This window comes from Colletotrichum gloeosporioides (assembly GCF_011800055.1).
Source record: "Colletotrichum gloeosporioides strain Lc1 chromosome Unknown consensus_66, whole genome shotgun sequence".
Taxonomy (NCBI): domain Eukaryota; kingdom Fungi; phylum Ascomycota; class Sordariomycetes; order Glomerellales; family Glomerellaceae; genus Colletotrichum; species Colletotrichum gloeosporioides.
Window position 1 is genome coordinate 1,923,834 of NW_025544711.1, and position 14,117 is coordinate 1,937,950.

General features: G+C 53.4%; 6 protein-coding genes across 6 annotated transcripts; 3 read left to right on the forward strand and 3 right to left on the reverse strand.

Moving 5' to 3' along the window:
* Positions 1-3,013: 3,013 nt before the first annotated feature.
* Positions 3,014-4,405, forward strand: GCG54_00015162 (uncharacterized protein; the record flags this gene model as incomplete). Its single annotated transcript, XM_045414977.1, has 1 exon — positions 3,014-4,405. The coding sequence occupies one exon, from the start codon at positions 3,014-3,016 to the stop codon at positions 4,403-4,405; it is 1,392 nt and encodes a 463-aa protein (XP_045261099.1).
* Positions 4,406-4,598: 193 nt separating this feature from the next.
* GCG54_00015163 (uncharacterized protein) lies at positions 4,599-5,681 on the reverse strand (the record flags this gene model as incomplete). The annotated part of the gene is made up of 1 exon (XM_045414978.1): positions 4,599-5,681. The coding sequence occupies one exon, from the start codon at positions 5,679-5,681 to the stop codon at positions 4,599-4,601; it is 1,083 nt and encodes a 360-aa protein (XP_045261100.1).
* Positions 5,682-6,895: 1,214 nt separating this feature from the next.
* GCG54_00015164 (putative rhamnogalacturonate lyase C) lies at positions 6,896-8,891 on the reverse strand (the record flags this gene model as incomplete). Its single annotated transcript, XM_045414979.1, has 2 exons — positions 6,896-7,880; positions 7,903-8,891. 2 exons carry the CDS (start codon positions 8,889-8,891, stop codon positions 6,896-6,898), a joined length of 1,974 nt encoding a protein of 657 aa, XP_045261101.1.
* Positions 8,892-9,671: 780 nt separating this feature from the next.
* On the forward strand, positions 9,672-10,175 carry GCG54_00015165 (uncharacterized protein; the record flags this gene model as incomplete). The annotated part of the gene is made up of 1 exon (XM_045414980.1): positions 9,672-10,175. One exon carries the CDS (start codon positions 9,672-9,674, stop codon positions 10,173-10,175), a length of 504 nt encoding a protein of 167 aa, XP_045261102.1.
* A 267-nt stretch (positions 10,176-10,442) lies between these two features.
* On the forward strand, positions 10,443-12,427 carry GCG54_00015166 (uncharacterized protein; the record flags this gene model as incomplete). Its single annotated transcript, XM_045414981.1, has 4 exons — positions 10,443-10,516; positions 10,707-11,273; positions 11,346-12,330; positions 12,353-12,427. The coding sequence occupies 4 exons, from the start codon at positions 10,443-10,445 to the stop codon at positions 12,425-12,427; spliced, it is 1,701 nt and encodes a 566-aa protein (XP_045261103.1).
* Positions 12,428-12,873: 446 nt separating this feature from the next.
* Positions 12,874-13,903, reverse strand: GCG54_00015167 (uncharacterized protein; the record flags this gene model as incomplete). Its single annotated transcript, XM_045414982.1, has 2 exons — positions 12,874-13,685; positions 13,753-13,903. 2 exons carry the CDS (start codon positions 13,901-13,903, stop codon positions 12,874-12,876), a joined length of 963 nt encoding a protein of 320 aa, XP_045261104.1.
* Positions 13,904-14,117: the final 214 nt, after the last annotated feature.

Genomic DNA, 14,117 nt, shown 5'->3' on the forward strand with positions numbered 1-14,117 from the left:
CGAGATATCTTGAAGTTGCGCCAAATCAGAGGCTGAGAACTGTATTGAGCCAAATTTGTTGGCTGCACAGGATTGGCTGGAATGCTGGTCGGTGAGAGGACACCTCGGGGGTTCGGTGAGCGTGGGGATTCAACGCCGGCTCAATGCCGGAGGACGTTCCGAGGATGCGGAAGGCCAGCCGAGTCTAGACCAGAGGTCAATGTGCCAATAGACGAGAGGCAGAGCGGTAATCTGATAAGGAAATGTCTGCGGAGCCTAATGAATCCCCGGATGCAGGTGATTGTGCCTCGGCCATGTGGACTTTGACTCGTTGAAGATAGTTTCCCCGGCCGATTTCGCTGGGTCGGGAAACCGTTGGATCTAAATCTGCGCGGCCAATTGGCCAAACGGTCAACATGGCAGCGAGACCGGCCTCGATTTGATCCCTTGCGACTAACAGAGTCATCCTAGGCAAGCGTTGGAGGCTAGGCGGCAAAGAGACGGAAGACGAAGAAACAAGCTTCTGTCTAGAATCAGCTGGTCCCAAGTTTCAAAGACGACACATGGGCTTGCAACTTTGAAGTCAGAAGGGTCGGACGGACTCGCTTCGGCGATGTCGCAGCAAGCTCAAAAAGGGTCGCATCCGAGGGCAGGCGAAGAGTGGGAAGGTGTATCGGTTTGAGGGCGTGTCGTCGTCGTGGTCGTCAAGGCGAAAGGTCGATTGCGGCGCATCCCAAGCTGTCGGTGAGGGGTCTTCCGTGGGGATCCCTGTCAAGAATTATCCGTAAGAGCCCGGAAAGTGGTGTGATCTCTCGGGTTTGGAGAATCATGTTGGCAGCGGGAGGCAGGGAGGCCCTGGGGGAAAATGTGTGAGAGACGCCGGAACCAGATGCACGAGGACCATTTGGGCAGTTGATGCCTGGGGGAGCAGCCTTCGGAGAAGTGTGCATGCCTGAGGCTGATAAGACACGCGAGCGGTGGGGCCTGTCAGGTGAATGAGAATATGGTCTGTGCAGGCTGCGGAAGGTTAGGTAAGCTGGGAGATGGAGAAAAAAAAAAAAGAGAAGGTAAGGACAGGGCAGGCACAGGGCGCCGTCGCACTTGCCTCACGGAGCACAGCAGGGACACAGCAGGAGCAGCCGCCAACAAGCAGGAGAAGGAGCACCACAGCATGCATAACCCAGGCAGATTGCAAACAAACACGTCGATCCGGACTGCCATTGCGTGATAAATTGGATCATTTCCCATCATAAGCTTGGCCAATGCTGGGAAATGGTTGCAAGCTGTTTCTGCTGGGCAAGCGATTCCTGTCGGCCATCCTCTGTGTTCGCAGTGTTCGCAGTGTTCGCAGTGAACATCTTTTCCGGTGGTGTTTGTTCTTCAGTGGCTCCCTCGCTGTAAATCAAACGCTGCTGTACCTGAAGCACCTCACCTAGATGCAGACTTGGGAGTTTTCCATCCTGCAACGCAACTGCCATAACTGCTTACTGCATTGCTTGAATACACCTTCCCCCACCAACAATACAACTGCAACCGCCTGCAACTGGTTTACGAACGGTGGGCTAGACTTGCTCAAAAGGTAAGGTAGGAAGTTGAAACTGGCAGCTACCTAGTCACGATGCAAGGCCTGATTTTCCGGGTAAGGCAGGGACGACTTCAACACACAACGGGGGAAGGAGCAGGGGACCGCCGATGTTGGCGCGCCTTCCCGCCAATCGTTCGCTTCGCATCCAGCCCTGCCCAACCCCACTTTGTTCGTTATTTTATCCTTTTTTTCTTTTCTGTCTGCCCCTCCCCTCACCACGACTCGACACTGGCGGCCCTTGATAACCACTTCCTGCCACGCCGCCTTGAAGCGTGCGAGATGAGTGTGCCTCGGCGGCCGTCTCTTCCCACGAATGCGACTCTGCTTCATCCGACCGGTAGAGGCACTCTTCCTTTCGGGTGCCGCCTCCCGATCGGCTCGTTCGCAGACGTCAGGTCTGGGCCATGCGTCGCAACCCTCTGAACCAACCACATGGATGCTTTCTTCGCCGTCGCACTGCCCGGACCCAGGGTCACAGGCATCAAGACAGGGTGTCGAGATGCCTGCCCAGCCTGGATAGCCGAAGAGCGGGAGCGCCTCCGGCAACGTCATGTCCAAAATGCAACCTGATGCCGCAACAAATGCACCGTAAGAAAAAGTCTCATCTCGAGTCGGCATCGCCATGGCTATATGCCTGGAATGCTGGAGTGCCGAGGGTAGCGGCCTGCGCTATCTATTTCTTGGGGCTGAGATGTGCCAGGTACATTGTCTCTCATGAATCCGACGCTTCTACCAAGTAACGGCCACATTGAAAACGCAGCAGTACGTATTACCTGTTACTCGGCGGCAGTCTCGCGGGATCAAGGGACTGCTCCACGTCGATTGGACAATGTGACGGGACAAAAGAAATCCCACCCACGCACCAATATTTACCCCGACATTCTTCCTCGCATGCGCATTCTGCAATCCGCAATCTGGCCCCCTTTCCCCTTCCGCAACGCTGCCAACTCTTCGCCGCATTCGGATCGTCAAAGGGGTCATCGTTGTCGCCGAGCCTGGGTGCGGAAAGCAGAGAGTGGAGAGCCACGGGGCAAAACCTGGGGGAATCTTGCTACGCCACGCGCCCGTCTCATCTTCTCCTCCTCTTCTCTTCCCTTGCCCACTTTCCTGCTTCCTGCGTCCAACCCTGCATCCCTTTTACTACCTGGCCATCTGCAGACTTTGCTGTCTCTGAACCTGCGCCAAGCGAGTCCGCCGCTTTACATAAGGTCACCACCTCGCTCTTCACTCGCTCACTTTACCCCACGAATCGCCATTTGGCTGAGACACGCCTGGGCACACGTCGTCTTCAAAGTCTGTATACGGCTTTCCATCTCACGTGTCACCACCGGGCTCGACTTGTCTCATTCTCACATACGACACCGCTTAATCAAGATCTAATATCTCACCTGCCCGCCTTCGCCCCATTTCGACGATACCCCAGGTTTTCACCACTGACACCCGCCCATCATGACATCGAATACGTTGCTTTCCCTCCCCGATGAGGTTCTGCTCCAGATTGTCGGACACTTGACACCACCTCTTGACGGCTTGGACATCCCCTTTACGGCCTACACCGATCCCGATGGAGTCGTCGTCAGCAATCGTGTCGCCCTCTACCGACTCGCCTTCGTCTGCCGCCGCTTGTCGGATCTCGCCATCCCGTCTCTTTACCAGACGGTCTACCTATGGGGCCGGTCACGTCTTCAATCGCTACTGCAGACTCTCCTCGAACGGCCAGAGCTCGGCGCTAACATGCGCATCTTCTCATACGTCTCATGTCTGGGCAGCGATCACTATCCCACCGACGTACTATGTCCGTACAAGCGTACCCATTGGCGCCACTTGGTGGAAGAGTCGTCCCGATTCCCGGACCGCATCAAGGCCTTCATGCGGGAAGCAAAGACGGATCTCGAAGTGGTTCAAATCGTTTTCGCCCTCGTCCTCTACTCGACGCCAAATTTGCGCACCCTCCACATGCGCATGCCCTTCGCCGCTGGCGAGTACCAGAAGCTGAAAGATATTCTCACCCCGGACATCGAACCCGACGAAGGCTGCCCCCGAGTTCTCAACTCACTCACCCGCATCATGCTGGAGCCTATGCCCGACTTTCCCGGGGCGACTTTCTGGCCCCGCCGCGAGCTACCGTGCCTACTGAGGCTGCCCAATCTCAAGGCAGTGGAACTGGGATCAGCTCATTTCCGACCAGCAGCCCTCCCGCCAGGTGACGGATGGGGTGATGACGGCAGCTGGAAGCATGTTGAAGAGGTACGGCTCGTCCGCAGCAGCATGTGGGGTTCAGGCTGGCACGCCATCTGCGCCCTGTGCCCCAATCTGAAGCTTCTCGAGATGAGTCCTTCTGGTGTCTCCGATCAGGCTGCCGACGGCGAGCACAACCTCAACACGGCTTTGGGTCTTGTTGCCGATACGCTCGAGACGTTCTCATTCGAGGGTATCTTGGCCGCCAACTTCTCCCAGCACGTCGGTGGAGACGGCACCCTCACTTGTTTGCCCAAGATGAAGGCCCTGCGAAACGTCAAGCTCGACATCGGCATCTTATTTGGCAAGCCGGAGAGGATGGACAAGTTTGACGTCCTGGGAAGCCTGCCCCAATCCTTAGAAATACTCGACTTGGCAGAACTGTGGCACGATGTCGAAATCGACAAGCTGGGATTCCAGGCCCGCAAACAGTATGAAAGCGGCATTCAGGATGCCTTGCGGAAGCTCGTCTTTGGAAGCAAGGAGAAACTCCCGAATCTCAAGGAAGTCACCTTCCGCCCGAATCCCTTCTACGCTCAACTACCCTTGCCTGACACCCTCATGGTTGGAAAGTCGGATGTTGACTTCAAGCTGGTGTATTAAGGCCTCACCTTGAGGTGAAATAATTCTATCTATCCCTAGCATTACAGCGAGCTCGGAGTTGTTGATCACGCATGGAGGCAAAAGCATAAGCATTAGATATCATTGACTTAGATATATCCATTTAATCAGGAACATTTCTTCATCCGGCGCCCGCGCTCGGCCACGACTGAGAATTTCATTGTGTCCACTCAAGTCACAGCCTCCACCAGCTTCGCGGTCGCTGATCTCTCGATGGCTCTCGATAGCTTCGACGATCTTCCACGACGTATGTCTTTCGACGAGGTCGTTGCTCATCCTCGACGTAGTCACGGACGTCATGCCGTCTTTCCTTCTCACGATTCCACTCACGATCGCGACTACTGTCCTCGCCACCCCAGCTTCCCCGCCGACTCTGCCTCCGAGGCCTCTCCTCCTGGACCTGAATCCGATCCTCGCCATGGCGATATTCCCCGCTCGCAAACCTTACCTCACTCCGGTGACGCCCCTGGGTCCTGGGCCGATCCTCACTCCGATACCGCGTCGTCTTCTCACTACCCCGATCACTCGGCCTCTGACTCGTCCTCTCCTCCGTCACCGCCGGCTCCTCAAGAATCCCACTAACCCTCCTCTGCCCCATCCTCTCATACTTCCGCAGCAAACCCACATACTTCACCCAGCAGTCCGCCAAAATCTCCGTGCTCAGCCTCAAATCATCCGCCTCGGCGCCCATCAACGCGATCCGCCGGGTCCACCCGCACTCCCACGCATCCAGCACCTTCCCGCACGCCGCGCCATGCGACGCCGCATGCCGCCGCCGCTCCCTCTCAATCCGCTGCCGGCCCTTCTCGATCTCCGCCTCCGCGTGTAGCAGGATCCGGCCGATGTCGAGCAGCTCCGAGATGGCAAATTTGAAGTCCCCCGACTCGGCGGTCTGGAAGTCCGCCTCGCGGTCGAAGGTGGGCAGCCGGCGCCAGGGGGTGTGGGACGGGATCGGGGTTGGCGGGCGGGAGTAGCTGTACGAATGGCGGCGCGAAGACGATGAAGGGGGTGGGTGGTCGCAGACGTAGCGGTGGTAGTGCGTCGGCCGGCGACACGCCCTGCGGCAGCGGTGGAGAGTGCTTGAGAGGCTGCAGCAGCCGTGCGAGGGGCAGCGGCCGGCGTGCGATGAGGAGGAGCGCGGGAGCGGGCAGGCGCAGGAGGGTGGTGTCTCGTAGGGGTTGACGTAGTGTGTCTTGGTGGAGGAGATGATGGGCCGGACGTCGCAGGAGAGGGTGTGCGTGTGGACTTTGTAGCACATCGCGGCGGGTTGGATGATCTGAAGAGTTGAAGAGACTGGATGATTTGGGATGGGGACGATTGAATGGAGTGGGTGATAAGGCCATGGGAAGTGGTGAGTTTGCCGGCGCAGATATATCATCTTGCTGCCGTGCGGTGAACCTCGTTGTTCACGGTCTTGCGGGTCGAGGTGGAAGACTGGGTTGGCGGACAAAGAACCGGTGTTCGCGTGGGTATGCGGGTGATCTGGTGTCGTTGTTGGCCTCGTCGGTGAAGAAAGTCTTTGTGATGCTGAACAGTATCCCTGGGTTCCTTTCAACGTCGTCGACGCTGATTTTCATCGACTCCATCAGAACGGTCTCCTTGAATGCGCCTCCCATCATCGTCGTCGCTTAAGGCCTCGACACTCAAATTTTGGCGAGAGAACAACCTCTTCTACTACATGTCTACCTTATGGATCGCAACACGAGGAAAAGAACCTTCGACAACCCAATTCACACCACCACAAACCAACCCCAAAAAGTAGCAAATCATCACTCCCCCGGCGGATACGCCTCCAAAAGCGCCTCCCGCTCCGCCGCCGTAATCGGCATCACCCCACCGGTCATTTGGGGCCGCGTAGGTGGCATTGAGGAGGTAGAGGACGAAATTGATGGTGAAGAGCTTCATTTTGAGGGCTTGACTGCTGAGGAGACGCATAGGGACTTGGATGGTTGTTCTGCTTCGTAATTACAGACTTGAGTGATTGTCTCTTTGCGTATGGCCTTCTATGCCCAGTGACGAAAGGGAGACAACAGCTCCGGACAAAAAGCCAAGTGATTGTTCGTCCTCGAGCATCATGGTCATTTTCCCGGCATTTATCCCACACTTGACCTTTATCGTGATGTTCGAAGTATCTTCAACGCCCATCTACGTCCGGTGTCTGGGGTGATGATTCCCGTACCAACCGGCGTGCGTCCCGCCTGCGGTGCCGACTTCAACGCTAGCAATGCCGGCGCGGGAGTCGGCTGATCGGTGTCGCTGCTCGGTGGTGATTGGCTCGTGTGCCGGATCTGCTCTCTGAACTCCCGATGAGATGCTTCATGGAAAAACACTCCTCCCATCCGATCCAACGACGTTCGATTCCACGTCTAGCTTTCACTTGATAGGTTATACAAAACAAGCAAGCAAACACTTCAGCAATGACGTAGAACTAAATCATTGGATTGGTGAGATCCCACCAGGTCTTTTCAATATCTAGGCCAGCTCCAGTCTAAGCGCGTCATACTGCACATACAGAGCATCCGGCAAAAGCGCAGTCTCCACACTGCTGGCGTTGAACGGCAGACTCAAGGTCAGCTCGTTCCGCCCCTCCTTCAGCGCCTCCGTAGAGAAAGTGAACTTGTTCTCGATATTCTGACACGCGACAGCGCTCCGCACGCCACACGATCCGCTACGCCAGTACGGAATCACCCACGTTGACTCATACAGGTTGTTGAAGTTCACCGTCCACGGCAGGTTGCTGTACGGATGGCCCGACACAGTCCACTTGGCATTCCCGTTCGCCGTCTTGGTCCCGGCAATCTGCACCGTGAAAGTGGCTGTCTTGGCGGCGTCCAGCTTGTCTTTTGTCAGGTCGAAGGTGATGGTCCAGTTGTTCACGTTGTCGTAGTAGTTATCCTCCCGGAGGTGGTTGCCCTTGGCGGGGAAGAATGCCCAGTGGATGTAGTTCAAGTCCTGCGCCTCGTCGCTCTGGCCGACTTGGAAGTTTACGCCCTCGGGGAAGTCTTTCTCGTAGTCGTACTTGCCCCAGTAGATGCGATACTGTTCTGGTTGAAGAGGCTTGGAGGTATCCGGGGCGTATCCGTGGAGGTATTCTCCCGAAGACTTGTCGGGGACGCCGATCCGCCAGACTTCTTCGCCCGCACTCTCCTCTTTCCATTCGAATGTCGGCTTGGTCGTCGCAGTGTCTTTGGTGATTTCGACGTCGTCTTGGATGTACCATCCAAACACCCCATCTGCGTAGACGGTGACTCTGTAGGTTCCTTCAGCGACGCGGGGTACTCTGAAACTCCCGCTCTCGTCGATCTCAGCCCAGTATTGAAGAGACTTTGTGTTGAAGACGTTGAGTTGAAAGTCCTGCTTGTTCTCCGACAAGACAATGATTGGTCGTTTCGCACCCTCGGGAAGCTTGACAGTCCCCTCAAACACAGTCCGCTGCGCCGACGGGATGAAGTTCATACTCCGCAATACTGTCGTAAAACGCCTCATCCCATTCCGCGTCGGCAAACTGAACCGCATCAGCCCTCAACTCGGCCATAGTTGCCTCCGGAGCGCCCTTGTTGAAATAATAAAACTGCGGGCCCCAGGTACGATCGAAGCCATGAGTGATGTTCGGCATCGGCGCGCCGTGGTGGCCTGATACCATGTAATTATAGACGATACCATCAACAACCAAGTCCGAGTGAAGCGGCCCTCCATAATACGTCTCCATCGTGTTGTGGACGAGCCACGCGCCGAACGTGCTCCCATCGGCACTCGTCGAGCCGTCGCTGAACTGTCCGTGGACGTCGTGGTTGCGCCAGGATTCTGATAGTGTGTATTTGGTGAAGTAGTCCGAGTACTGCTCCGTGTACGAATCATCGGGCACTCCACCGACGTACGTCGTGGCATCTTGCACCGTCACGGCCTGGGAAAATGTGGCGTCCTTCGGCAGCGGTCCAAAGTTGCCGTCGCTAGTGGAGAAATGCGTCCAAAGCGGCGTGTTAGGTCTGAACAGCGTGCGCAGCTCGCCCAGATCGCGGAGCAGAGGCTTGCTTTCGTTGAAGTACGTCAGACGCGAGAAGGCGTGTAGCCCGGTTTCTTCGCCGCGGAGGAAGAAGTACTGCGACAGTGTCTGGTTTGTCGCGGCGAACTTGTCGGACATGATGAGCCCGCCGAACGGGGTTCCGGTGGAATCGGTGCCATTGATGAGTTGCAGCGAGGCCGTTCCGCCTGGCGTCCAGAAGCCTGAGGGCGTGCATGAGCAGTCGAGGTAGGGACCCTTGCCGCGGTTGCCGTTCAGAGGACCCAGGAGGTCTTGGCCGTCGAGGGTGAGGTCGGTGATGTGGCCGCTGGATTTCGTGAGGACGACGGAGAGGCGGTCGTTTGTGAGGGTCAGGTGGGTTGAGTTCTCTCCGGTCGTGAGACGAGCCGCTGCATGGCAGGCGAGCGTCGCAGCAACTGCGATTTGGACGCTGAGGAGACTCTTCATCGCGTACTAAAACGGAGTGTGAGCGGGACTCCATCGTGAAACCAAAGGATCATCAAAGCAATTCATCAACTGCCTTTTATATCTATTCGAAAATTTCTGGGCATTTTAATCTCAATTGGTCATGAGGTCATTGCGAATGAGATGCGATTGGCATGTAATTACTGAACGCCGAGGATCCGTCGTCAATTATCCCGCACAGCGACATGGAGAAATTTCGGCCAGATCCAAGACCGAGCGCCAAGCTCAGCGCCAAGCTTCGTTATGAGGGCACCAATCCCAAGCTCCCAATCGCACATCAATAGACTAGCTGTGCCAAATTAGGCTGGCTCGAGCGGTTCAGCAAGTAGAGCTTCCCAAATAGCTATGTGGATCGAAGCATGATAGTCCCAAATGATGCTTGAATTGTTTTGTCGCAATTGTTTCAAAAATCACCGAGGAGAGGATCTTAGAGTTAGTGATGACGGGAGGGCATCAGAGAGGAATGATTTACAAACCTGAGTGATCATATGGACCCGACCTCATTGGTTGCCTTGCTAGCCGTTGCCGCTGCAGCACAACCTGCAGCTTACCTCCTGCTTCGGATCATTAGGCACCATTTCGCCCATGGTTGCAAATCACCTGACGTAAGATGGGCTGAAAGATTGATCACTTCCTTCTCGAAACTTGCTATCTCATCAGCTGTCTCTCAAACTAGCCTGATCCGCTGTCGTTAAAACAAGCAAGCCGACCACTAACTGTCATTTATCCAAGAGATTACCAAATTATTTTCAATTCGGCAACATGGCAGAAGCTATCGGCCTGGCTGCGAGCCTGATTGCAATCTTGGAGCTCTCCGTCAAGAGCATTGGCTATATCCAAGCGGCGAAGGGCGCAACGAAAGAACGGGCGCAACTTACTGCTGAGATTCAATTTTGCCAAGTTATTGTCGGCGGTCTTAGGGATGTTTCGGACAACGCTGGGTGGCAAAAGACTATGGAGGTACTGATTCGACCGGGCGCACCACTCAAGCTTCTGGAAGAAACCCTTCGACATCTGGTACAGAAGCTCAGTCCTCCGCCTGGTCTGCGACAGCGATTACATGTTCTGAAATGGCCGTTCGAAGAAAAGGAGATCAAGAGCATCCTCGGTATGATGGGGCGCCAGAAGCAGTCTCTATCGCTGGCTTTAGACAACAACAGCAGGTACGACTCACCGGGGAATAATGATGTAAACTGGCTTGCCGTCAATAACATTCTTCAGATGTGGACTAATTTAGTGCTTTCCCTGCAGACTTCTGCAAGATAAAATTGTGTCGCAACTCGAAAGCAACGCCGCTGACCTGGAACAACTGAAGAAGATCAGTAGGGGGCTCAAGGAAGATCTTGGCGGTATTTTAAATTGAGGTATCATGAATCTTGCAGCAGTACATGCTAATCAGTCGTTGAAAATTACAGCATTAGCCCTCCACGATGAAAATTCCAGGGCTAGGGAAACCCTTCGGTGGATCACCAAGTTGAACTTCGGCCCGCGCCATCAATCCCTTTTGGATTCACGGGCGAGAGACACAGGAACATGGATCCTGCATCACCAAACCTTCAACGACTGGATTTCCCGACCATCCGCAACCATCTGGTGCAATGGAAACCGTAAGGCAATCCCAACTGTTATAGCATCCGGCGTTCTGACAATAGGTTTCGCAGCAGGAACAGGGAAGTCAGTCATTGCGTGAGTGAACCGTCATTCTCTTACATCTCAAGAACCTATACTAGAGAGCCTTTTGCAAACCTTTAAAGACCTCAGAAGCAATTGACTAACATGTGGTTCTGGTGTGTTCAGTGCGATTATTTCAAACCACATCGAAAGTTTGGTCAAGCTTTCAACGTCTCACGACAAGCTGGTCACCTTATATTGTGACTATGGAAGCCAAGCAATTCAGACATTGGATGAAGTCGAAAGAAGCATTTTCCACCAAATACTGGATGGCATGCCAAGACTGCCACAGGAGATTTATGACCTGCATCAAAAGACCAAAGATGGCTTTTCGCCTTTGTTGAGCGACCTGCATGGAATTTTCAGGTCATCTTCTATCGAAATAGGAACGATCTTTGTGGTCTTAGATGCCCTGGATGAAGCCACCGAAGACGTGCAAAATGGTCTCATCGCAAGGATATCGAGACTTCCATTTGCCGATGTGAGGCTGTTGTGCATTTCACGTCCCTCCACAAAACTCGAGAGAAAGTTTCAATCTCATCCCCATATTCAAATTAGAGCATCCGACGCTGATATCACCACCTTCGTACGACATCGAATTAGCGACAGCCCAAGGTTGCATGATGTTGTAGGACAGGATGAGGCTCTGAAACAGACAATTGCCACGGAGGTGAGCGCAAGCGCTGATGGAATGTAGGTCGAGTCCAGCCACCGACACTGTCTATGACACGCATATAAAATAAATGAGTCTGACATGGTTTCTAGGTTTCTCATGGCGCGGCACCACCTTGAAAGCTTGTTCGCTGCTGCATCTAAAACAGAAATACGCCGGACTCTTGAACATCTTCCTTCAACGGTCGGCGATGTTTACAAAGATACGATGAACAGGATATCACGGCAACCAAAGAATGACGCACTGCGGGCGCAGAGAACATTATCATGGGTTTTTGGCGCGTTCAGACGCCTCACGGTAGACGAGATCCAACACGCTCTTGCAGTGCTCGAACTTTGCCAAGACGCCAAGCTTCATACCATCGACAAGCTAACAGAAGACGACTTGCCCCACCTTAACACGATTGAATCATGTTGTCAAGGTCTTCTGATTCGTGAGGAGGGCTATCTTCTGCCGTGTCACCATACCGCTTCGGAGTACTTTAGAGCAGCCTACAGCCAGTGGTTCCCACAGGGTCATGCAGATATTGCAACTGTCTGCTCGGCGTATCTTTTACAGCATAGGCTTCAGCGGTCTATTTCTCGATACCTGGGTAAGCTCAGAGCCATGCAACAGGGATCTTCGTCATCAGGTCTTTCAGAATACGAGGCATGGGCCCTTGACGACAAGCTTATGAGTCGGTACGAACTGCTTTCTTACGCAGGAAGCTACTGGGGCACTCATGTCTGGGAAGCAGGTCACCACGCAGACCTGGAAGAAAGAATGCAAAGTCATCGGAATGTGACCCACTGGTGGATGAATCTGGATCTTTCCGGAAGTTTACAACTGCACAAGACTGTTGAGTTGATTATCAACGTGCAAACCAGCGTTCGAACTCTGCGAAAAATTGTTGACCAGGGAGGCGATATCAATGCCCTTGACCAGAGTGGACAGACTATGCTATCACAAGCTATTGGTCGCCATGACACAGATGCGGCTAGTTTCTTACTTACTCTTCACGGCCTTCACATCAATATCGATGGCCACAATTTTATGCACACCCTGACGTCTGCTGTATCGCTCGGGAATGAGACTCTGGTTAATCAGTTGCTTTCGGTAGCTAGCGTTGATTACGCACCACCCTATTCTCAAGATGCAATCAGAGATTTCAGAAAGCTTCAAGTTATGGCTTTGAGGTTTTGCGGAGACATGGAGCAACTTTATGAAGCGCGAACATTGAGGCTAGGTCAAGACTGGGATAGGCCTGTGGCAACAGCGTTCTATCGTACCACACGAGGTCAGCTTTGTTACGGCCAAGAAAGACTCAGAGTCCTGCGCTCAGTATTGAACATCACTAGGTCTATGGACACAACGCATCTTTTAGAAGCTGTTTCGTCACTGTCATCAGGATTCGAAAATGACTTTCTGATAGAAGAGAAAAAGGTCAGGATTCTATCCGAGCTGCTAGAAACGGCTTAGAGACGTTATCGGGAATATGTAGAAGGATGATTGGGGTTTCTGGTTGTTATGATACACCGCAGTTTTATAACATTGAATGAGTCGTTATCGTTGAGTGACGGAACCGCATTAATATGATACTTGCGACCTGAGAAATTTAAAATACTGTAACATCTCGCGTGTTCAATGCGGTCCTTCTTTCGATATCTTTTCGCCAAGTGAACATCCTCCAAAAACTGGCAGAGGAATCTTGGATCTCATATGAATGCCAATAGGAGTACCGAAACTTTGGTCTGGGTCCTCATTCTCGTATTTGGCCGGAATTCTACCCGCAGGGACTTCATTTTGATTATCAGGCTTAGATGAGCTTGATCCACGAACCGAGGAGATATTTGATCCAGGAGTCGATGCAATTGGGCTTTGGGAACGAGATCGATCCGGCCTGCCGCCCTGGGTCCACTTGTTCGCCCAAGGAGGCCTCTTCTCTCTGTCTCTGGAGGGCCAGTCATCCCGCCGTTCCAATCTAGAGCTGTCGAACGAATTCGCGCCTCTCACAGCATCCAAGTAGTGGTTGAATTCCATGCTGGCCTCGTGCGGCACCCTGAAGTGATCCGCCTTAAGATATACCGTATTGTCGTGAGGGTCTTCTCGGGCTGAAAGCTCGGCCAGAGCAATGGCTGTCTGGCAAGCATTTCGGATTTGTCGCCCGTTCCACGGGTGGAACGGGAGCCAGTTACTCTTCGTATTCACAATATGTCCGCTGACATATTCCATGATACTAGGTCGGAAAATCCTGAGTGGCCGGCCGCTTTGAGTATAGCGACGCTGAATGAGGTCAAGATTGTGTTCGAATACCTTCATCGTCTCGGACATGGTGAACGCTGGATAATGGAGGCTGATGTGGATCCTAGACATAAACGCTTCGTCAAAAGACCCGACACGATTCGTTGTTAGAAAAAGAACCCCTGAGTGGTACTCTAGAATTCGAAGGAATACTAAAATCATGGTCAGTGGTTACAGATACCACCGCTGAACGTGTGTGCGGCATTTTGAAAAACTTACCTGCAACCAGGGCATTGCGCGTCACGTCATTCATCGTCCTTTGGCTGAGAAACACATCCGCCTCGTCCAGAAGCAATATACAGCCCCACCTTGTAGCCAAAGCAAAGTTGATCTCAAGAGCTTTTTCAAGTTCTCTGGGACTTGTGCCCATCTCACCTATATAGATTCCTATCATTAAAACTGGACACGGTAGGACTGGTAGCCAGCTGTTGCTGTTTTTCTAAATACTCACCGTGTGTCATCTGAAACAAAGGTTTGTTGAACATCTTCGCAACTGCTTCTGATACAGATTTGGATATTAGGTCAATCCGAGATCATGAAAGCTTGACATCTTACCCGCTGTTGAAGTTTTACCATACCCCGGA